The sequence below is a fragment of the Haemorhous mexicanus genome, chromosome 1, assembly GCF_027477595.1.
Source record: "Haemorhous mexicanus isolate bHaeMex1 chromosome 1, bHaeMex1.pri, whole genome shotgun sequence".
Taxonomy (NCBI): domain Eukaryota; kingdom Metazoa; phylum Chordata; class Aves; order Passeriformes; family Fringillidae; genus Haemorhous; species Haemorhous mexicanus.
In genome coordinates this window covers 74,028,362-74,052,186 of record NC_082341.1, presented here as the reverse complement: position 1 = coordinate 74,052,186, position 23,825 = coordinate 74,028,362, and the positions used below count along the sequence as shown (strand labels likewise).

At 38.1% G+C, this 23,825-nt stretch overlaps 1 protein-coding gene across 1 annotated transcript in view; it reads left to right on the top strand.

The window, feature by feature from the left end:
- Positions 1 to 23,825, top strand: part of CDH6 (cadherin 6) — a 102,708-nt gene that overhangs the window by 50,364 nt on the left and 28,519 nt on the right. Inside the window, exons 2-3 of the mRNA XM_059854346.1 lie at positions 829 to 1,184; positions 22,490 to 22,784. Of these exons, the coding sequence (XP_059710329.1) occupies positions 957 to 1,184; positions 22,490 to 22,784 (523 nt within the window). The 5' untranslated portion in view covers positions 829 to 956. The remainder of the gene's footprint in view (positions 1 to 828; positions 1,185 to 22,489; positions 22,785 to 23,825) is intronic.

Below are 23,825 nucleotides of genomic sequence, written 5' to 3'. Positions count from 1 at the left end.
CTATATATGTAGCTTTTGCATGTTGAAAATTATGTAGTATTCAGAGACAGAGATAATTTTCGTTATTATTTTGTAGGTGCACTGATATTTAGTATTGTAATAGTAGGAAGCAGTAACTAGTAAAACCCACAGGTAGCAATGAACTAGCTGTGGTTTGTTTTCTATTTTTAGAAGTTATTAGTGAAAGCATTTATATATATAACTATGTATTTAAAGATTCAAAAATCTGGCAGTAGATAATGAGAAAACCAAAGTGTCCATTTCCTATGCAATAACAAGCGGGTCTGTTATGTGTGAGATATTGATTAATACACACATTTATTTCACTAACCTGTTAAGCCAGGTTGACTCCTTTCTAAATGGAGTCAAAGGCAATACCCCTTTAAATGTGAGGGAAAAATCCTGGAGTTAAGTCCGGTCTTTCCAGTCCATAACTATAGCAACAGAATGTCTCATGGGAAGACAGTATGCAGTTTTGCTAGTACTTCTTTAATGTAATATGGTAACATCATCAAGATCCCCAATCAGAAAGTAATCAGTTATGTCCCAAAGTTCAGGCAGTAAAAAGAGAAACATCTGGCTTGCCGTTATCAATGAAGGGAAGCAAATGGGGTTAAAGGGGATCCACACACACCCTGAATCCAAATGTCATGACTCCTTCCCCATACTTGATATGGATCCACTCAGATCATTTGCAACATTTTGAATCAGAAACAGCCCAGGTTTTCAACAATCATTATTACTCGTCCGCTTTGTGGACTTACTGCTGCAGTGATGACAGTTAAGTACCTTTGGAAATGCTAAAAGAGTTGTTATTTTTCTTTTCAGAGATCCTTTGAGACTGCAAAGACTATTTAAAGAAGGAAGACGGCATGAGATTGGATTTAGTGCAGTAAAGTAGGTTAATTTGAGGACAAGACAAAAAATCATTATTTAGACCTACTTGTGTTGCCGTGATGAGAACTTACCATTGCTTCTGGCTGCTGTTTTGGGCTGGTCAGCCCCACCAAAGTTTCTTAACTCCATTATCCAAAAGGACTAGTGGCTTTCCAGAAAAGGAAAAGGTTTTGGTGTTGTCTGGAAACAGCAGGCAAGACCTCCATCGTTCCAAAAGGAGCTGGATGTGGAATCAGTTCTTTTTATTGGAGGAATACACAGGAACTGACTACCAGTATGTTGGCAAGGTAAGTTTATTTTCTATGCATCTATGTTTTGATTTTAGAAACACTGGAAAGCCAGCAGTAGCAAGTAGGAAAGAACAATGCCTGCTACAACTTATGGTTCATGTTCCTGTGTGCCCAGCTTCTGCTGAAGAGTAATTCAGTGGAAAGCTTAGTGCACTTCAGCTTTGGATTGTAATCAACAAGTCTTCATTTAACCAGGAAGTCCCGTGGCAAATCACTGGCAATTCTATTAAAGATTTTGCATTTTATTTTGTGTCTGGAAAGAATGCAGTTTAATTATAGGCTAGATTTTTAGCTTTAAACTGGGATATGTGTTTTCCCTTGTGCTCACTAATTTTGCTGCAGTCAAACTATATAAACCAGGAGAGGTTTAGATCTAAGTTAGGATTCACAGTACCTACATTTTTGGTGAAAATTCTCTCTACCCAGCAAAAGATAATTGTTTCCCTTTTTATTACCCACTGCACACAACAATGCTACAGCCATTTTCTGATGAGGTTTCATGGTGCCACTGAGGACTGTGTGATATGACCTTCACACCACCAGCCATGCTACTACAAAGCATGGTTGAAGCACACTGTGTATATACACTAAGAAGCAACAGGCGGCTGAAAATTTCTAATCTCAAAGCATGCTGTCAGTTGGGAAAGGGTCAAAATATTTTTAAAAAGAAAATTCACAGCTTAACTCTGAGAACATCTGCCTCCGTGAGCAGCATACTCCCATGTAGGTGACAGACTTTATGTAATTGTAGAACTAATCCACCCGTGTTAAGAGCCTAAAGCGAGTCTGTACTGCCCAAGGTGCCACAGTCTATAGGAATATGTCTTGCAGAATGCAGAAATTCTGCTACTGATGATGACATTCAAAGCAGAAACAATACAGCTTGGTTTTCCAAACAAAAATGGGGTTGTATCTGATCTAGTTTGATCTCAAGCATCTTAGCAAAGGCTGCAGATCACAGTGGTTTGACATTTTATCTCCCTCTGCAAGCTTCTGAGCATTCCCATGAGAGATGATGACTGCTTTTCTTGCCTGCCAGTCAGCTGTCAGTCAAAGTTGGATGCAACATTCCTTTCCTGCTAAATGGCTGCAAGGCATGATACAAATGAAGAGCTACTCAGCTGGTGTAATACTCATAAGAACTCCAGCCAGGATAATCAGCATTCATGAAAGGTACCATTGAGCCCAGTCTACAGGAAAAGGCCAAAGGCAGAGAATACTCAGAGAGGAGAAGTAGATAAGGAGGATAAGAGGGTAAGAAAAGATACCAAAACAGAAGAGAGTAAGAGGAAAGAACTTGAAGAGAGTAAGAGGAAAGAACTTAGAAAGACAGAGATGGAAGAACAGAAGCTTTACAAAGACGAATCAAGATGGAAAGGAGGGGGAAATGACAATAAATGGAGGTAGAGGATAAGAGTTGGAAGGAAGTTTACCCAAAGAGAGCAAAAACAAAAATAGAAGATGAGACAGTGAAGGAAAAAAACCAACAGGTATGAAACATGGAGTCAAGGATGAAAAAAAGGCAACAAATTGAAAGACAGCAGTCTACACACTCTCCTGTTTCACAGTGTGCTGTGGGTAATCAGGATAATGGGGATCTTTTTGTTCAAAGACAAAGCATATGGTCCTGAGGTGATCCTGCAGTCTCTCATTGTCACTGTGAATTTTGACATTAAACTTCATCAGCCCCCCCATTTTTTCTACCGCAGAATTAGAGTACCAGCTATTGACTTCAGAGGGACTGATGGGGAAGTGAATATTCCTGCAGGACAAGTTTGCTGAGAGAAAGTTTAAAAATGGTCTAGTTGGACCAGAAAACCAAGACAGTTTCAACAGGAATCAGAAAGATAAAAAAATGTACGTTATTTTTAAAAGTTGTTCTTCCACCTATTTGTATTTTATTACAATTTCTGTTGTAAAGCATAGGAACAACACATAATGTATAAATGTCATTGATTTTGTGTTCCTAAGCCATTCACAAGTGGCCTTTCACACATCTTTCAAATGCCATAACTGTTCACATTCTTTTAACTGAACAATTAGCCAAGAGGCATGTAAGAGCAGCCTTTTATTATTAAAGTTGAGGATTGGTGTGAGGGGAAATGATAGAAACATCTAAATGTCTCTAATTTGAGGTAACTAGGCAATTTAACTGAGCAATTAAACTTGATTGATGTGGGCAAATGAGGATTATGAACATTTTTATGAAGCATATTTTTTTTTCTCATAGGACTAAATGTTAACCTTAAATATGGACTTAAAAATGGTCGTAATATAAAGAAGAAATGTGAACAGCAAAATCTTTTAAAACAATTGCAATATATGTATATACAAAGGAATTGTGCTTATGCCTTACTGTATAAACAGACAGACACGAATCTTCTGGGGTTTTTGTGTTTTGTGGTTAAAGCTAGGTGGGAATTAACATCATAAGCATAAAAAGAAAAGATTCTATATGAGCTACAAAAAAACCCCAAATCTTTTCCTCACGCTGGTTTCACTTTTGCCTCTTCATTTTTTTTAACATCTGTTTAATCCAAACACCTACATCAAAATTTGAGATGTAAGAAGTCTGTTGTGAAAGATTTTTAAAAACAACATTATTTATATGAGGTGCCCAAATTACAGTTGTGAAATCCTGTAACTGTTTAAACTACAAAAACCAGATTTGCATCATAGTAGTTTTAGAGCGTAGGAAAAAAACTGTAAAAGGGGATGCATTCAGGTTTGGGATAATAAAAAGGAAAAGCAGTATCTCTGAAGACAGAGCTCAAGGCAGTAGTGAAGACAATGCTGTAGCATCATCTGAGCCACAGACCAGAGCACTGTTGTTGTCTATACCCTGCATACTCTTTTTTCATTGAACCCAGAGCTTTCCATTCTTTAGGAATTAATTGTCCAAGCACAAATGAAACCTTTTTTTGGTAACTGTGGGTACTGTCAGCTATTAAAAGTGCTCCCCAGTTTTGTATGCCTCGCACTTCATTGTCAGCCCTAACATGTAGCTGTGTCTCACTGGACAAGGATGTGCAGCTGCCAACGAGACGCTCTCAGTGCTATAAACACAAGCTGATGTTTGCTGCGGCGCTGACACCAGATCGATCGCTTTATTGCCCATCCTTCTATTCCTGAATTTCATTCCTATGTATTTGTGAAATAAAGTCTTTATAAAAAGAGATGAAATTCAAGCCCCCAGTCACTCTAGTCTCAGACCTCAAGGAACTTGAAGAAAAGTTCTGGACTGGATTTATTCATTGCACTGCTTGAATAACTTGTGAACTATGGCTATGCATTGGAGTGTGACTGATGGGCACAGTGACATTTTAACCTGAAGATATCTTTTCTTCTGGTTCAGAAATTGTGGCACTTGGCAGGGACTCAATCCAAAAATGAAATAAAAGAATTACATGAGCATCAAAGTAGAGACGTGTCTAGAAGTACTACCTAACCAAAATTTGCGACATCTGAGTTGGGTTTTAAAAGAGATCTAGTTGTAAAATGGCTGCTTAGTACAATTTGAAAGGGCTGAGGTGAATGCAGCTTTAAATCACAGGTAAACAATGAAGTGGTAGTACAACTACATATAAAAATAATAGACTGTGTTTCCTAGAGATCTTCAGATACTCCAGGGGTAAAAAAAAAAAAAAAAAAATTCTGCCCTGTTCCAAGATCATGCTCATAGGTATTGTTACTCTTTGTATGCACTTGACAGCTTTGACATGGCAGTCCCACTGGCTATATAAAATCCTTGTACTGGCATCCATCACTGAGTTTAGAGCACAAACCTAGAATCATTCTTACATATAAGGATAGGATTCCACTTTCTCTAAGACTAAAGATAGATCTGAACAAGCCTTAAATCTTACTCATTAACCCAAGAACAGTTTTTGGCAGTCTGCAATGGAAAGGACCAACCCGCTTTCCTGGTAAAAAGAGGCACAACTGTGGAATGGTTTTGTAATTCTCTGGATGGCTAGCGCTAAAAGGAAACTTCCAGACACACTTTTCATTTTTGCAGTGTCTTATTGATGTTCATATAGTTCAAACAGTATGCTCGCCTGGAAGCTATCTGATGTTACTACCTGTACAACCCATCATAAACAATCAACCTCTGCTGACAACTCCATTTTTCAAAGAAGATAAAGTCAAACTCCTGCTGGTATGTGGCTTGGCAAAGCAAAAAGGATACTGTGTTACTGTAGGCAAACCCAGAATCTTTTTGCTTGGTCTTGAAAGAACCTCTTGGAAAGATGAATTCCCCTCTGTCAAGGAATGATTTAAGGTACTGTTGACCCTGTTTTTGAGGAGGGGATGAATTAAATTTTATCACAGTATAGTTTCAGCAGTGTTTTTCTTTCTTTTATTTTTTTTTTTTGGTATGATTTTACTTCTGGCTACTGCTATTCTGAAGGCAAGCACAGCAGTGTATTTCAGCAGAAGCAAATTGAACAAAAGGCAGAGTCTCTTCCAAGCCATTGGAAGTAGAGGGACAAAACAACATACTGAGGCAAAATTATCTGGCTGTGAGCACACACAAGGGGCTATTTAAACAAAGAAAATTACTGTCATGTAATACAGTCCATGCCTTTTCAGCATTTTAGGAAGTAATGGGTAACATTACTCCAATGGTTAAAAGGTATCATGTCTTTATTGGATGACCTGATAACTAGCAAGAGAAATCTTCTCTTTCTCTCAGATTTTAGTGCACTAGTGTTCTGTACTTACCTTTAAAATTTTTGTACCCCAAAAAAGCAAGATGTGAGAAGTCAAACTAAAATGACTCCCCCACCTGCACTTTTAACATCCTTTATGCAGCTTTATTGGTACTTGTTCAGTATTTGTTTTCCTTGCCTTTTAACTTGCACTATGATAAATACTTGATGCCTTCAGTTTCCTGATCCAAGCACAGTGACTATTTGTTATTTTACAATGCCAAAGTTAAAAGTTACCTTTGTAATTTCTGTTTATTCAGAGAGCATCACAACGGAATTTTCCATTCATTTTTGATTATTAGGATAGGCCCTCTCGAGGTCTAGGTTTTTCATTTTTCATCCAGAGGCAATGCAGATCAGGCTTTTGCATGTGGCAAAACTGATGTACAGGGAGGTTAAGTGGCCTTCCACATAGCTAAAAGTCAGAAATTTCACAGCAGAGATTGGAAAACAATAAAAATCAGAGTTCTTAGCCCCTTCTCCCCCGCACCCCCCCACCCACTTTCTATGATTAGGTCACCTGCCTCCCTCTTCAGTAGGCCTAGTGCTTGTCATTCTCTTAAAAAGTAGAACAAATGCTGTGGCGCATCTGCGCTTCCATTATTCCTCATCCATCAGTCATATTTTATGTTCCAGCACTTGACTTTCCCAAGTGCCCTTCATTTCGGTATTGCATTGCACACACACACACACACACACACACACACACTTGTCTTGTATTCCTCTTAGAAAGATTTACGGGCGCTGGTAGAAGTTCTGTGTGCTGTTGGTCCCTGCAGAATAGAGATAACTCCGTAATGAGGGACAGCTGAGAGGTTAGAGGCCCACGACGACAATCCAGAAACAGCTTGCAGGTTTTAAACCATCACACGGAGGCGAAGAAAGGAGATAACGAGCAATGGGTGGGATGGGCAAGGATATTATTCAGAAAATGAAAAGGCAGGAAATACAGCATGGTTAATGTTTACGATCATCATAATTGTGAATCTACTTGGCATCATCCTTGTATCCAAATTTATTACACAACAGAAGAGCCTTACAACCATCTGTTTCAAACAAACCGCATTTCCTACATGATGGCACATGATGGTACTTACAGTGTAACGATACAGAACCTCCTCCCCTTCTTCCCATTCTGCCTACACAAAAAAGCAAATCCTGGGACCCTCAAGGCAATATTTCTGTTAATTCTTGTTTTTCATTTTTGTGTCCCAAACAAAACAATTTTGTTTTCCACATGCTAATTACCCACTCATACCAGTGCTTACATTTTGGATCACATCTTTTCACAGATTATCCTGTTCTACTCTTGTTAGCAGTCTGCACATTGTCCTGAATTGTGTGTCCCTAGATTTCCAGCTATAGAAAAACAGCTGAACATATTAATCTTCCCCTCTAGGGAGAGACTACATGTGAAGTTCATGCTTGATTATTGATTATTTAGATTGCTGTTATTTGGAGCTGCATTACTATTTTCTTGTTTGTTTGTATAGCACAATAGTGTTCCCACTATGAAGCTGCAACATCATGAATATAAATTTTGAAGGCTAGGGATAGCTGAAAAATAAAATCCTTCTTTAAGGCCTAAGACAGCCATTGTTATTCCACCATTTGTTATTTACAGTTGGTTTACCAAATATAGTAAACCATAAAGCTTAGAGAAATCTCTTTATTAAATTAAACATATTGTCTGTGCCTCCCTTTTCTTTTGCTGCCATTTCCCTCACTGGTGAACATCAGTTCACAGTGGGGCAGCAGCAGGTTGAGAGCCATGGCCAGTCAGTGTAACATTTCAAAACACAAACTGGAAATGTGTTGTGATGTGAATGCCTACTGTTGATCCGTATGCACTAATGCAGACTGTGGCTTGCTTTCACCATTAATGGGGTGAAAGAAACCTCAGCATGCACTTGCAAGTACTTCAGGATGCAGTGAAGCTTGTAGTTGTCATGAAAGTCTGAGGTGGCAGAGGAAGGGAAGGAAAAAATTGCCCTCTAGAAGGAAAAGAGAAGGAAAAAATATCAGTACTTTCTCTCCTGTCTTCTAATTTCATAAAAAAAACCCACTTCAAAACAGAAAAACAAGGGTTGTAAAGAAATAAAATACTGAGTGAGCTGGAAGTTAAAAAATTTAGATTAAAGGACAAGGGGGAGACATTAGCAAATGTTTATGTTAGAATTCTAATTCCCACTGTTTTCTCAACAGAGTTGTTTATTTTGGAGTTGTATCTGATGAAGATTGCAGTCCTTCTATCCCCAGCTTTCTTATGCCATGTGGTACAGGGCAGGGCTCCTGGAGAGTTCAGCTGAAATGGCCTCTCTTTATAGGAATATCATCCCTCTGGGTTTATTTCATACTTTGTCTCTTTGTGAAACATTAAGTGATGTTTCACATTAGATGTCTGCTGGAACAAAGGAGGTTTTAATGCATTGCACAGGCTCACATAATGATCATTTAGTCATCTTAGCGTATTGGTCGTCTCTGCCCATTCTATATCTTCATGTGGGAAGGCGACATCAAGTTCAGTCAAGTCGTTTGTATAACTTTTGTGTTTAGCATCATGTTGTCATTAGTGGAAGGTTCACCCCAAAAGACAGAGCCAAACAACATATGTGTACCTTTGTCTCTTCGACATACTTCCTTGTGCCAGCAGCCCTTGCAATCAAGCTGATCAGAGCACTGGCAGAGGATTTAAAGGACATGCAAACGGAGGTGTCAGAGCATTCATACACAGTTCCTTTCCACTTCGTGTAGTTTTACACATTTCAGGTCAGTTGCTTAAAACACAGTTAACGCTGCTTACAACGGCTAAAATTGCTCACAGAATGGGAATAACATAATTCCCTCATCTTGGGAATAACAACTGCCAAGGGGGTTGCAGACAAAGAGTCAATGCTTGTGGAGGAAAACTCTGGCATAAATATTTGTGGTATATGTAAACTCAGGTGAGCTTGACCCTCATACTGCTTGGAGGTGGATCCTGTCAGAATCTACAGCATTCACCTTAAAAATATCTGTTATTTTACCTACAGAAATATTTTATGAACAATTTCCTTTAGAATTTTTAGACTGATAGTATCACAGCAATTATATGTGCTTCAGAGAGAATTATTTCCTTTCATGAATACTAGATATTATATAATTAGGAGAGCACAGACACAGGTATTCTCACCAAAGGAATTCCAGGTTCTCCAGTCAAAATTAATATGCATTCCTAGATAGTCTATCCTGGGTCTTGAACCTGAATTGGTGTGACTTTGCCTATTTTCAGAATTTAAGAACCTTCCCCAAAGACTATGGCTTTTCAGACATCATAGAAAGAAACATTTCATCACAGTCACTGTCCTTGGATGCATCCATTTTTTTTTATGGAACTGTGTCCAATTTACTTAAAAGGCTCCTGATTTATTGGTTTTTCTCTGCTGTGGATAATGCTTCACTCTACCAGAATTTTCTGCCTGACTCAAGGCTCCTTGGGGCCCGTGGGCAAAGTGCTGTTCCATATCCCTGAGCAGTTCTCCTTAATTCATGAAGAATGGGTCCAGCATAACACACCCTCTGGTCAACTCATTAATCACCTGGGTGAAGAAGTTGTCTTAGGACACTCTGCAGAAACCTGGGTTGCTTGCACACAGACATATTGCCCTTCCAGCAAACATAAGAATGATTAAAATCTCCCAAGAGTACAGGGTTTTCTCCATCTGTCTAAAGAGGGCTGCATCTGCTTCATCTCTTTGAGCAGACAGTCTGTGGCAGATACCTAATGTGATGTCTTGTGTTGGCTTGTCCTCTTATCTTCGAGATCTCAACGGATTTGTCGCCTGTTTCAAAGCAAAGCTCCACCTACATGTGCTGATTATTTGCTAATCCACCTCCTTGCCTTCCTGACCTGCCCTCTGTAAGGATTTACGTTCTGCTGCAGCATTCCGGTCATTTGAGCTGTCCCTTCACAGCCTCACTAATGGCACTTTGAGGAATACTTATTTGAAAGAAGAATCTACTCAATGCCAGACTTGCCTAACATTTCCCATAAACATTTTTCTTGGTTGAGGAATCTTCATCAAAAGGGTCCTGTTGAGAGATAAATGTGTGGCCTTTTGTATTGCATCTACTGCCTCGCAAACCCTTCATTATCTGGTTATATAACACAAACTTCTGTTTAGAAACAAAGTTGGAGAACAAAACAGAATTGAAATATTTCTCATTTTCCCAGATTCTGACCTATAGAACTTGATGACAGAAGCATGAAAATAGATTAAAGACTCAATTAAACTTGTGGATATGAATTAGTATCCTTTCTGTTAAGTCTTCATTTAAATCAGAATGTGGGTTCTCATTTGTTTTAGTGTTTGTCTGTATCCTCCCTTTTCCACCCCGCTTCTTCCTCCCTGATCCACACACTATCATACAGCATATAAAATTCATACACGCATTTCAGGGTTTGATTGCCAGCATCAAGCACTCAGAATATCAAAGGGTCACCTTTGTCAGTAAGCAAAGGATGAGCATTTGCTTTCAAGCGCATCCATCAGGGAGTAGTCAGAAGCTGTTACTTGCTGAAGAAGCCTGATGTTTTATTCAACTGTATCCCAGTAAAAACATTTCTGGATATTAGGCCAAGGTTTTGGGGTTTTTTTTATTTTGTTTTGCTGTTCATCTTTCAGATAGATTCTCCTGTACTGCCTCAGGAGAATAGAGGTTTTCACGGAATGAGAAATGTGCTCATATACCTTAATTAAGGTGCTGTATTTGCTTACAGTTTAATTATGAAGCATTTTTGAAAGTTCATTATTCCAAATAAAATATTTTGTCAGTGATTAAACAGATAATTCTGACCACCGATAAAGAGTGATCAACTGTCCCTGGGTAAATTCCAGAGAAATCAAAGATAAATAAAGCTGGACATATAATACAGACCTATTTCACTTACTATACACATCACATAATTTAAAGACTAAAGCACGTACACTTAAATTATTATTGAAGTGCATGTTTGCAGAATGTACTCTTTAAAAATAAAAAAGTTCTCCTAATCTCAACAGAATACCTGCTGCCATCTTCTACTATATGAATTCCCTTTTCTAATTGACTAATACAGTACAGGACAGAAGTCCCATTATAGTCAGTGGAAGAATATCAGGATATTTGAATTAATTTCCTCTGACTTGGGAAAAGCTGTAAAGAAATTTGGTGCTCTTGAATTGTAGGCACAGTTCTAATTGAAAAATGGGGTTTAGGCATGCATCCTTTATGAGCTCTTTGAATTGAATGTCATTACAACTCAGGCACTTAATTTTCTTTAACCTCTCATATGAGAGCACACATATTCCTTTTCAAGGATTTTTTAAGATACCTCAAAATGCTACTTTAGCTAATATAGCCAGCCTTGGAATTCAGAAACTCCCCTACCTACCCATCCAAACCTTTGGTGACAGTAGCCTTTAGCTGGGAGGCTGAGAACCACTAGATTTTCTTCCACTGCAGCTGCATTGAGGAGAGGCCATCTGCCCCACCCTCTAAGTACAGTAAGCTGTGGCAAAGGCACAGTACTGCTGTTCTTGATGCTTCTTAAATGATAGCCAGTTTTTCCATAAACACAGAACAAATGATACCCAAGGTTCTCAAATCATGTTATAATCATTACATATAGAACTGGACATTGTTAACATTTTACTGCAGGGAGAATATAGAAGCATCAAATAGTGATCTAAGATAAGACAGGAAGACTGTGAAAAAAGCCATATTAAAACTTGAAGAAATGACTGGCTATTCAGTTAATGTGGTAGATTTGCAATGTCTGCCTCCTAAAATGACTCGTACAGCTCTTTCAAGAATTCAGAGGCTTGAATTATCATTACTGATCACTGATTTGTACACACGAGATAAAATATTTTTTTTAATCTATTCTGCTATTCTGCTCAGCTATTCAAGAGAGTTTTCCTAGTACCTGAGCTAGTTTATGAGAAGTCTGGAGTTGGCTCAGCCATTTATACTTTGTAGTGAGTTACGCTGACGTCTCAAGTAAAGCAAATCCTCATATCTACCAGGTCCTTTTGCTACCCCACATTTTGAAAACACTGGCAAGAAGAAATAATTCTTGCTTTGACAAAGAAATACAGATGTTTAAATAGATGGACCAAAAGCATAAAACAGGGATTGTAAACTGCCTTGGCCTGCCTGGAGAGAAGAACAAGATCTTCATGCTTTTGTGAGGGTAATTGCAGAAGTCTTTATAATGCTCTATTGTTACCATCACTGCTGTTTAGCTGAAGAGAGCTCTTTGATCTTTCAAAGGCATAATGAAACCTAAATGCTCTAAGTAAAACTGGGAAAATTCAGTATATAACCACGATTTTTTTATTTTTTTTTAAAGTAAGAGGTCAGTTATTACTCAGAATCAGAATTGTTTTGAGTTCCTTAGAGTCTGAAAGGAAGAGTGCTTCTTTCTAGTGTTATACAGTAGTTCAAAGAAAAGCAAGAAGTTTGATAAAAGGACATGAAACTCAAGAGCCCATATGTATAGAGATAAGACTTGGCACCATGGTGTCTTGTTCCTTACAAATTAAAGACCTATTTGTCTTTGTAAGGGCAAACTTTGTAAATTCCTGCTATAATTTGACTTATATATAGGAAGAGGAGCAAATAAAGTGCATTACTACAGAAGTGCTTAGCAGCACTCAGCTCAAGAGAACATGAAGATACCTTTACCTAGTTTGCAGCTTTGCCAGATATTCATTAAGATCTGATAATCAGTTGCCCCTAGAGACAAGGGCTGTCAGAATAAGGTACCTTGCTAGTTTGGTGTACTGCAGTGCAGGACAAAAGCTCTTGTGCCACTGTCCCTGTTTAATCACTGTGTTTAATCACAGTGAAGAGCAGAGGCAGGTGGGGAACCCAAGAGGGAGAAGCCTTGAGAGGTCCCAGGCAATGTTGAAAGGATTGACATATTCCAGAATATTTTTTGCTAAGCTGATTAGCTGTGCCTGTATGTTTGCACTTCAGGTTAGAAAACCATTTGTGATTTTGAAGGGTGTATAATAAAGGTGTGAGTCACCAGAGTCTGGATGTTTATTCTTAGCTCCATACATTTAAAACAGAACAACAGTTACACTTTGGGCAGCCTATTCCTTAAACCAAGGATCCCAACATCAGCCAAACTGTAGTTCCCTTCTGTCTCAGGCCATGTGGCCTCCCATATGGCCCTCATACAAAGGGACTTCCAGCCTGCCTGGACCTTCCAGCCTGCCTGAAGGGTGTGAGCCTGAGTTTCCAAAGTGAGAGAACACCTTACATCTTGTCTCTGATCTAATGACAAATTCTTATTCCACTGCCCTTTATATTTCTTATTATTTTTATTTTTTTCACTCCAGCACCCTCTATTTTTATTATAGTGACTTTTCTGTGTTGTATTTGTTTTGAAATCAAATGCCACCATCTTTTATACTCAGTTTGCCTTTTGAGTACCTGGTTGCTTCTGAATCTTGAAATATGCTTAGTGCTTTTTGATCTGTTAGTTTTCTGAATTTGTTCATCTCTATGAAACTGGTTTTAGCCTCTCTTGGTGTCATTCATTTACAGGGAACAAATTGTCACTGCCACTTTTGGGAATGAATGAGAAAGTTCACTGACATTTTGACACTCTCAAGAAGCAGAAAGACAGCATCACCATGATTTTTTTTTTTTAATTCTCCTGCAATTCTTAATATCAGCTCAGTATGTTTTACAGATGATAGTGCCGTTGCAGAATGCTTGTAGCTTTTTTTGCTGTTTGCAGTGGGTGCAATTTTAGCTTTTTTGTTGTTCTTCTTGAATCTCATAGCTGCTTTTATTTTTTGTTTGTGTTTTTCTTTTAAAAAGCCAGTACTTAGGTTAAAGGTTACCCTTAGAGAATATTTTTGTTTTATCCTTTGCATGTTCTGCACCAAGGTTTTTATCTTAATAAAGCATTTGACTTTTTTTAAATAGTTTTTTAAAAGTATTGAATTCCTATATCCTTTTACATTTTTCTTATTATTATTTAAATATCAATTTTTCTGCTAATTTGCCTGTTTGAATGCAACCGGGGTTGATATTCTTTTTATAAACAAGGTATCTTGCAGATATGTTCTCTCTACAAAAACACAGCCTGCTATGTATTATTATATTAATAGGATTCCACAGCTGAATGAGGCAGGTTTTGAGGTATTCCTGGGTTTGTTATACTAACTCTTATGGATCAAAAATGTAAGCACAATCAAATAGACATAGTATATTTTTCAATAACTCCAAAGAAACCAACACACTAAAATGCAGGAACCTCCTAAACCTCAGTAATTCTTCAGTGCTCTATTTCATTAATTTTTTATAGATTTAATGTTTTCAATCAGGATTTGGATCCTGTTAAATCCCTTCCAACTCAACAAATTCAGTGATTTGATTATTCTTGATTTCATTTTACCCTTTATTATGAGACTATACTACAGTAGAAAAATAGGGCTATTAAAAATGGAAGGAATAGAAACAGGAAAAAATGCAATGTTTATGAAATAGGAGTTATTAAGAAAAAAAATCTAATAGACAATGTATGGTCATAAAATGGAAGGAGAAGGAATAGAGGAAGGAGAAAAAGACTGAGTGTTTTAGTCTAGAAGAACTAGTTTGATATAGCAATGAAAATAGCAAATCTTTGTACTCATTTCTAATGCAGGTAGGAAAATATTAACATTCCAAAATCTATGTCCATTTGTACAGAAGAAAGGCCAATTGAAATGCAGCAATTACAGAAAACCAGCTGGGAACATCAGCCCTCCATATCTGGCCTTTTCTCCACAGGCTCTTTTTGGAATCCACTTGACTTGGAAACAAGATACTGAGGTTGTAAACAGGTTTTCAGCTGAGGACTCAGAAGTGCCTATTTTGCAAGCAAAAGCTGTACATAGGCTGGCAGTCTAGGAAAAAAAACCCAAAATAACAAAAACAACAAAGCAAAAAAAAAAAAAAAAACCAAAAAAAAAAAAAACAAACAAAACCACAAAAGCATGTGGAAGTATTATCTGTAAATGCAGGATGAGGAAGAATGTATGTATGTGGGAGGAGGCTCTTAAAAACAGAAACACAATGCTGGCACAAGAACATCTCGTTTGCGAAACATGATCTTTTCTACTCTCAAGAGAAGCTATTTCTTTGAACAGGAACTTTGAACCTGTTGCAGCTTTTTCTTTGCTAGATATGGTGAGAGCCAAGCAAGATAAAGCTACATTAATAAATTCAAACGCTCAGGAATCAGTCACACTGAACCATATTTAGGTTTACTGCATTAACTACGGTATAGGAACTGTACTTACCTACCAAACCAAGAACTTACTTTAGTTAACCCATTCAGTTACACCATAAACTGTGACATCCGTAAGGGCAAGAAAGTGTTTAAAAATGAAGACTGCTGATGGCTTAGGACAGTAAATCTCAGGTTAGTAAGGAGATAAAAAAGAGTGTGAATCCACTTTAAGTACTTATGGTAAGAGTTTAAAAACAGCCCCTGTGTGCAAGTGTTGTTCCTGACAGCTGTGCATGAGGCATCATGGTGCTGTGATCTGCTAGCACAGGTCTATTTGCCTTTCTTTTTAATCTTGTCTTTTTTTTTTTTATTGTTTTATTTTCTTTGAAAATGGTAGTGTTTGAACCTTACTTCAAAGTCTTTCTCTTGATTTTTGATGCTATAGAATATAAATCTTATTATAATCTTCAAATTGCTTTATATAAGAATGGAAAGGAACCATCTCTTCTAGTTTCTGTAAGCACCAAGAAAATTTGGAATCACTGTAGCATCTTTCTCCCATTGTCTTCAAAATTATTTTTAAGCATCTAGCTGTCTAATAATCAGGTTCAGCAGTCTAGCCTCTATCTCTGCCCATTGGCCTCCTCTAAACAGCTCTATAGTCCATTAACTTATTGGAGTTTAATTTTGCAGAGGAATAAAGATGTCAAAATCATTAACCTCATGTACAGTTTGAAGAACAGTAGCTACATCAGGCAAACAAACCTGCTTTTAGCCTTGACTTGCTGGTCAGCTGGCTTTTCCATAGATACACAAATAAACCCCCATCCACTGTGGCCCATGGTGGTTCTTCTCCAGAAAGTATGTAAGGAACATGAGAAGTAGCACCATTTTGCCATTTCTAGAGGGTTTAAGGACAAGGAGCAGAGCAGTGATGTGAGTGATATGAGGGAGACAGGAGGCTTTGGCTTAGGTAGGCTATGTGGTGTATGGAAGGATCCAGAGCTTAGCATGATTGAGGCCAAAAAAACATGGCACACACATCCATAGGAAATCTGGCATTTCTGGTGATGCTGGATCTCTTCAAGGACCTTCTGGAATATCCTCTGGAAGAAAGCATCTTTTATGTCTTGAAATAAATTATTTGTGTAGGTGTTTGCCCTGATCATACTCCATTTTGTGCATATGGAGGTACATGGAACCCATAGTGTTTCGGGGTTATTTTTTGTGAGTTAGAAAGAAGGGTGCACTTAAACTTCACCAAAATACATATAAATACTTATTACCTAATGTGCAGAGCCAGTGACATTTTCCTTTTAACACAGAGTCACCAAGTAGAGTGAAAAGTTTAGTGCTAATTATTTGATGATACTAAAGGAGTTGGTTATTGTAGTGATTGAGGGGTTGTGTTGGTGCTGTAGGGGTAAAGAGCACCAGGAGAGCCAAGGAAGAGTGCAAGGTTGTTCTTGCTTTTACTATTACAGCATTAGCAATCTCTTCTTGCATGCCTTGTTTTTTCTAAATGCTTCAGTATTGCACTGTGTAACATCAAGCAATTCATTTAGTTGAATTTGTTTGTTTCTAGACTGTATTTTGGTGTTTGGATATAGTAAATTTGGAGTGAAATCATGTGCTATGAATATTCCCAGGAGTAAAACCATGATTCCCTTCATTAGCTACCTACCAGCTGCTTGCTTACAATTTTAATAGTTGGTCTCTATTTCATTAATGTGTTAGGAGACAAAAATGAGACCACACCAACCCCAGAATATCAAGTCACTCTTAAAACCACAAACGAATAATGAGACACAACAGGCAGCTTATTTGTGCATAATTGTAGGTTGATGGTTCAGTGTATACATCCCAAGGTCAATTGACTTTGATCTTTGCAAAGATTCAGTTACTGCTCTGAAATTCAGCAACAAGCATGTAATATTCACAAAAGGGAAAGAAACTTGGTCTGTAGGGTGAATAGAAAACCATTTTACCCACTGAATTGCCAGGTATCCTAACCAGCAATATGACATTAGTGGGAGCTAAACTGCAATTTACATCTGTCTTTCATAACCTAAAGCCACTTCACAAATGAGATTAACTATGCTGTTTAAATCAGTGTTACAGAGTGAGGTAGAGGAGGGGTGTTATTTAACTCTGGAGAATAGTCACGGCCTGCAATTTCAGTTTTTTGGAATTTAATTACCGCAGGTGTAAAAGTACATTTCCAGTACAACCTTGTTACAAATATCCGTGCTAGAAAGCCGCTTCTCTCTGGGGTATTCCATTTAAACACACAAAATAAGTTAGGGGTTAGTCTTAACCTATTAAAACGTGTGGGATCTCACTTCAGTTATTCAGTTTTGGTCCTGATGTTTCACAAAGTTTCACATCAAGGTGAGTTTAGCCTGTTCAGAAAAGGGCCCCGAGTTCACTGCCCAGGCCTGACTGTCCCTGTCCCCCTGCCCAGAGCCCAAGACCCCAGGTCAGTCCTGCCCCAGAAACACCACAGCAGGGCCAGTCTCCAGCTCCCAACAGCCCTGCCCAGCCATCTCCATTCCCAGGAGGCTCCCAGTACCCAGCACCAGGGCTGTCCCGGTCCCCTGTGGTGCCCTGCTCCTGCCTGGGGTGGTGGGACAGGCCATGGCTGCTAGGTCCTGCCATTGTCCTCCTGGGGAGATGCTGTTCCCTGCACCACAGCACTTTGTAGTCTGACTGCAAAAGCACTTGGAAGATGCCCTTAAATTCTTCCCATATGCTTTGCTGAAGGAATTCCTGAGTGTGTAGACTAGATCCAACTTAATTCTTAAAATCCCAGTAAAATTTTGCTGGAGTATTACTCTAAAATGAAGCAATGCTGTCTGTTGATGTGATGTGAGATGAACACAAATGTCTATTCAGTCCATAAATAAATAAAAATAAAATGCTTGTGTAAAAATACTTTGAGCAGAGATTTCCCTTGTCTTTGATGAAGACAGTCCATTGCTACGTACTAGCCTTGGAGATTTTGGAGGGCTCTGCCAGAGATACTGTGGAGAACGAGGCTGCTTAGATTGTGGCTAATTTTAAGGGGAAAAAAACAGAAAACAAACAGCTCTCACTTTCAAATAATTATGTATATGATAACAAGCAGAATGCTCCAGTCCTGAGTGTACTTTAAACACCTCTTCCTTCAGGAGGAATGCAGCCTTCCCCATGTCCAGGTAAATGTATTTGAATGGTTTGGGCCAGGACATTTGGGAGGAGCAGAAGAAAGATAGAGGCTGGAGAGTTTTTATCTGACTGTAAGTCATTAAAAGCAAACCAGATGGTTCACTTTACAGTGGTATTAAAGTAAAATGAGTAAAAGTATGCCTAGGGCATAGTAAAATCTTTAATTTGTCGTTCATCCTCAGCCTTAGCCAGTGATTGATGGACAATGTCAGCAGAGTGTCCAGATTAGATTCTGAGTGAATCAATTTATTATGATATTAATACAGTGCGATTGCTGATACATTTACTTTTTATTGCATAGACTTAGCTCTTCACCATTTTGCTTACCTTTGGGGTATTGCTCAGTTCAGCCACCAACTGAAATGAAGGCCAGTGAGTAACGCTGAGTTCCAACAGAAGTAAAAAATCTGTCCTAAAGTGGAGTACTTAAAAAATTGGCTGCACTAACTTTGTCTTGAGGAATTTTTACGTGGTGCAGCCCAGATTACATGAGGGTTGTGTCCCAAACATTTGGTTCTATTCCATGGCTAAATGTCCTGGCCCTTTTATTTGACTAACTTTATGCAGAGGATAATGGACACCTTTTTGCAATACAAATGAGTAGAGAGTGAAGCTATAATATCATGTATTGGCTAGTGACAGTCCTGCTAAAAGCATCTGCCATATCATTGATGCACATACTTCATTACAGCAAAATTTCTTCACCATGAGATATCTGGGTAGTGAAATATAACTTCAACTTACAAAGAAAATGGGGTTGTTATTACCATTCATTTCATCCTCATAATCTCACAATGGTGTTAAGTTTTATATACAAAACCCATCAACTGTATTTTTAAGTATATCTCACCTCCAGGCCTTTCTTCAGGACTCAATTTGCACCATTTTTTTGTTGTTGTTTGATGTTATTTGCAAATTTATTTTTTAACCTGGTAGTAGTAGCAATTTCTCTCTTCATATAGGTCACACAAACAAAATATTACTTCCAAGATAAACTGACACTTAAAAAATTAAAAAAGAATCTTGTCTTTGCCTGGGTAGATCTTTTCCACCAAACAAACAGTCAAGGACAGATAAAGTAATCTAAAATAATAAATCTTTTTTTATATATATATATATATATTTTTTCCTCCCAAGGGAATGTTGCAAATTTTTCATCTGTGAGAAACTTTCCTTGAGATCTGCTTTTCTTGAAATCTGCTTTTTATTTTTTAAATATATATATAACTTTTTTTTTTTTTCTGAATAGAAGGGAACAAAATCCAAACTATTTTGATGATATAGTTATTGTCCCAGCAATGAGGAAGGGGGTGTGATACAGGTCTGTCACACAAAAACCTTATGGCGAGACCTATCCTCTCTTACTGAAATGAAATAGATTTCAGTCCTAACTTTTAGAGACCCTTTGTGAACCAGGTTGATGAGGCCACGCATGATGATATGCTGTACATTCATTGTTGGTTTGAAGAGCAAGTATTCAGCCAGCCTCAGCTCTCTGTAATACACATGTAGGACATGACCTCCCACAGGTCAGACTCTCACGGTAAATTATCCACATACAGCCTGGCTAGCTGAGCACTTTGCTCTGCCATGTCTTAGGAAAGTTGTAAAACTAAAGCTATTGGAAAGGATTTTATCCAAGGGAGAATCTTTTTTCAAAGACAGTGATTTAGATGGCAGTCTAAAGATTGAACCATGGATGAGGATCACCTCATTCTCACTGTTGATGACAATGAGATATACTTTGTCTTAGTATCCAGAGTCACAGTGGGTCTTACACAAGTGGGTTAATTTTGGAGGAGAAGTGGAAATTTAATAAACAATTGATAGGAAAAAAATCATTCAAGTTTCCATTTTTAGTTCTTTAAGTAGTCTAGGCTAGTTAAAGAATATTATGGAAAACTATTCCCAGCGGTTCCAACACCTTTTCTATCTTGACCTTTTTTTGCTACTTTGTTCGTTGAAACCAAGTTTAATTAAAATGATGATAAAAATGAGCTTGTGAGTTCAGCCTTTACCAAGTCTCAAAACAGCACTATTCCATGACTCATGCAAATTAATGATAGTCTGTTACTGAGGGCTGTTTTTGTCCCATTCTGATACAGACAAAGTTAAACAGGCTTTCAAGGCAAACAGAAGTTGAATTTTTGATGTGAAACAATCAAAAAATACACAATCATAAAATGATTTTCATGCCTTTTCTGTTGCAGGTTGCCTTTGAGGAAAGTTCTATTCAAATAACTAATTGAAATTACTTCCTGCAGTAGACTTCTAGTCTGACTTCCTAACAAGCTGGTCTGATAGATGTTTTTTAGAGTCTAAACTTATGTCTAGTAAATAATATAATTCCTCTAGGCCCCCTGGCCAAGGAAATTGGCCAACTGAATGGGACTCAAGAGACCTCAATTCTATTCCAAATTTCAAGACTAGCCTTCTGGGAAACTTTGTTATCCAAAAACAGAGCAAATGGTATTGAGTGGTTTTTGTGAAGGGATGTGAAAACTGCTTAGGAAAAATTCTGCACAGAACCTACTTATTGCTATTATTATCGAGAGAAAGGGCTCCGTGCAAAATTACACAGAATGCCCATTTTCTCCCTGAAGGAGAAAATTAAGAAGAGTGCTTCAGCATGTGTGCTAATGATTAACCATGCCACAGTTATGATATCTTGTATTATTGGACAGTCTTGGAATGTGTGGTGACAGAGAGTTTTACCCTTAAAGGCAGACTTTTTGCACGGAACATGTTTTCTCTAGGGATCATTGGCATATGCCCACACAGTGGAGCACTGTGCCACCAAGTGTGTTGTCTGTGGATCTCAGATTTGAGCAGAAACTTGGAGGAAGCCCAAAACTTTGACCATATGGTCATGCTGTAGGCTTCCCTTCCAGCATGGTAGGGCATCGCCAGGCACAGCTGGAGTCTGTGCCAAGATTCTTTAAATCTACAAATTTTACTGTCCTCTGCATGCTATCCAGCAATGCTAAGTGCTTTGCAAAACACTCAACCAGGGTTTTTTCCTAGCTCTTATTCAGGAAAAGATAAGCAAAGAAATGGTTGAGAAAATCCAGCTCTCCTGACTCATAAACAGGTTTTCTCTATGAAAGAAACAATTTCCAGGAATCTGCTACCTAACAGATTTTTTCCCCATTGTCTTCATTGCCTATGCTCTCACATTGGAAGCCATTTTAGTGTTTCATTTTTTTTAATTTTTATTTTCGCTAATGTAACAATAAAATAAATTGTAGTTGAGTAGCTTGGATTTTAAGGCCTGGGAATAAATAAGGCTTTTTTAAGGAATACACATAAGGGTATGATTTAATCAGTTGCACCTTTTGAGTCATTCAACTGAATTCCAAGAGGTGTGGAAATTATCTGGGGAAATAAAAGATGATGGCTCAGGCAGCACATACTTGGTATGCTAATTACCATCATTTCCTTTTCTTTCCCTTTCCCCCACCATTTTTCAGCTTCACCTATGCCCCTTTGGATAAGGCAGCTGATCTCTTCACTTCCAGTGCTGTAATGGTCTGTTACACCTGCCTGGCTCTGGCCTTAGTTTGCCAGATCTGTGAATGCATGTATTTATCTGCTGTTTGTGTATGTATTTGTTAGGTTATTTTATTGTGCATTATATGATATATTACATAATGTCCATGGGGCATAAGAGCCAAGCACCCAGAATTTAAACTTAAGAAGTGACTTGACTGGCCACTTTTTAATTCTTTGCTTACTGCATTTCCCAAACACACTGTTTTTTCACTGTAGGATATCATTGCCCTATATGTTTCTAGGATTCTACCTAAGTCACTAGAATTTGGATTTGATTGATGTGTATTTAGCTTGGGAAAGTGGTCTGCAGCTTCAGTTTATGGTTATCCTCAGGCAACTTCTTATAATATTGCCGACCATTTCAATTCTGACATCAAGACACAACTCAATCTATTCACTGCTTCTACTGTAGTATCAACTCATTTCCCAAAAGCAGGGTGCAGCCTTCTGGCTGAGTATTACTGATAGGAAAGCATATATCATGGTATCGGTTGAAGTATCTAGAATTGTGTCCCAATTATTTATTTATTTTCCTTTCTTTGTTTTTTTTTTTTTTTTAATTCCCATTTCACCACCAGCTGCATTCAGACCAGGATAAAGGAGATGGATCACTTAAATACATCCTTTCTGGAGATGGAGCAGGAGACCTCTTCATTATCAATGAGAACACTGGTGACATCCAGGCCACAAAGAGACTAGACAGGGAAGAAAAGCCTGTATACATACTCCGTGCCCAGGCTATAAACAGAAGGACTGGAAGACCAGTGGAACCAGAATCTGAGTTCATCATTAAGATCCATGATATCAATGACAATGAGCCAATGTTCACAAAGGACGTTTACAATGCCAGCATTCCCGAAATGTCAGATGTTGGTAGGTGCTAACTAATAACTGGTTTCAGTGTCTGCTCTGGCTTCTTTCCGTGGAGTTATTGAAGGGCCCAGACTTTACAGGTGTTGAATAGAGACATCTACTGTTTGAGCCTGGACTAAAAGCACCTGAGACATTAAAAAAAAAAATTAAATCCAGGAAAATAGTGGCAACAGTTTCCTGGAATCAGCGGTGTCAGCTGGGTGAAACATGCTCCCTCTGTTGTACCACAAAAAAATGCAAGTTAATACCATCTGGTTTAATGTCAGTGAAATTGAGTTGAGCTCTGTTACGTGATACCTGGGTTTAATACTTGTTAGTAATATGGTACTTCATGGTCATCTCCGTCAATACCACTCCTAGATCTGTTCTGCAACACTTATTTAGTTCAGGAAGGTAAACAAAATGGAAAAGAGGGTACAGAAGGGGTTGTACACATTTCTGTCACTCATTCGTTCTGAGATATGCCATTAACTTCCTGTGACCTTTGTTGTTCTTTCCATGCAAAAGAAAAGAGCTCCAAAGTCCCTTTAAGTACACTGCAATCTTTCTATTGATTTAAAATACATTGAGCTGTAAAAAATCAATCAAGAACAAGAAAAAAAAAAACTTCTTTGGAAAATTATTTTAAGATGAGATCTTTTCCTGAGAAGTTGACAGGTTTTGATTCTTTGATTCTTAGGGAGGTCATTTTGATTTCTTTGTCAGAGAGCAGTGGATGGTTGAATTCCAAGAAGCACATTTCTAATTTGAGATAATGTCCAGGGAGAGAAGCATTAATTAATCATGATCAAGAGTGAGATTAAAATAAAGCTCAAGCACTACGAAAATAAAGACTTTGGGGCATACACTTTCCCCTCATTCATGGGACTTGTCGCATGAATGAAAACTCATCTGATGAAGTGAGAACCCAATATTCACATTTTAATATGTGAACGCTTTATTCACAAATGGTTTTAAATGCCAAAATCTCAGCTAATTTTTTATGTTTCTTAACACTTTGCCTAAGATTCAACACCATTTCTTTCTCTAGTAAACATGTGA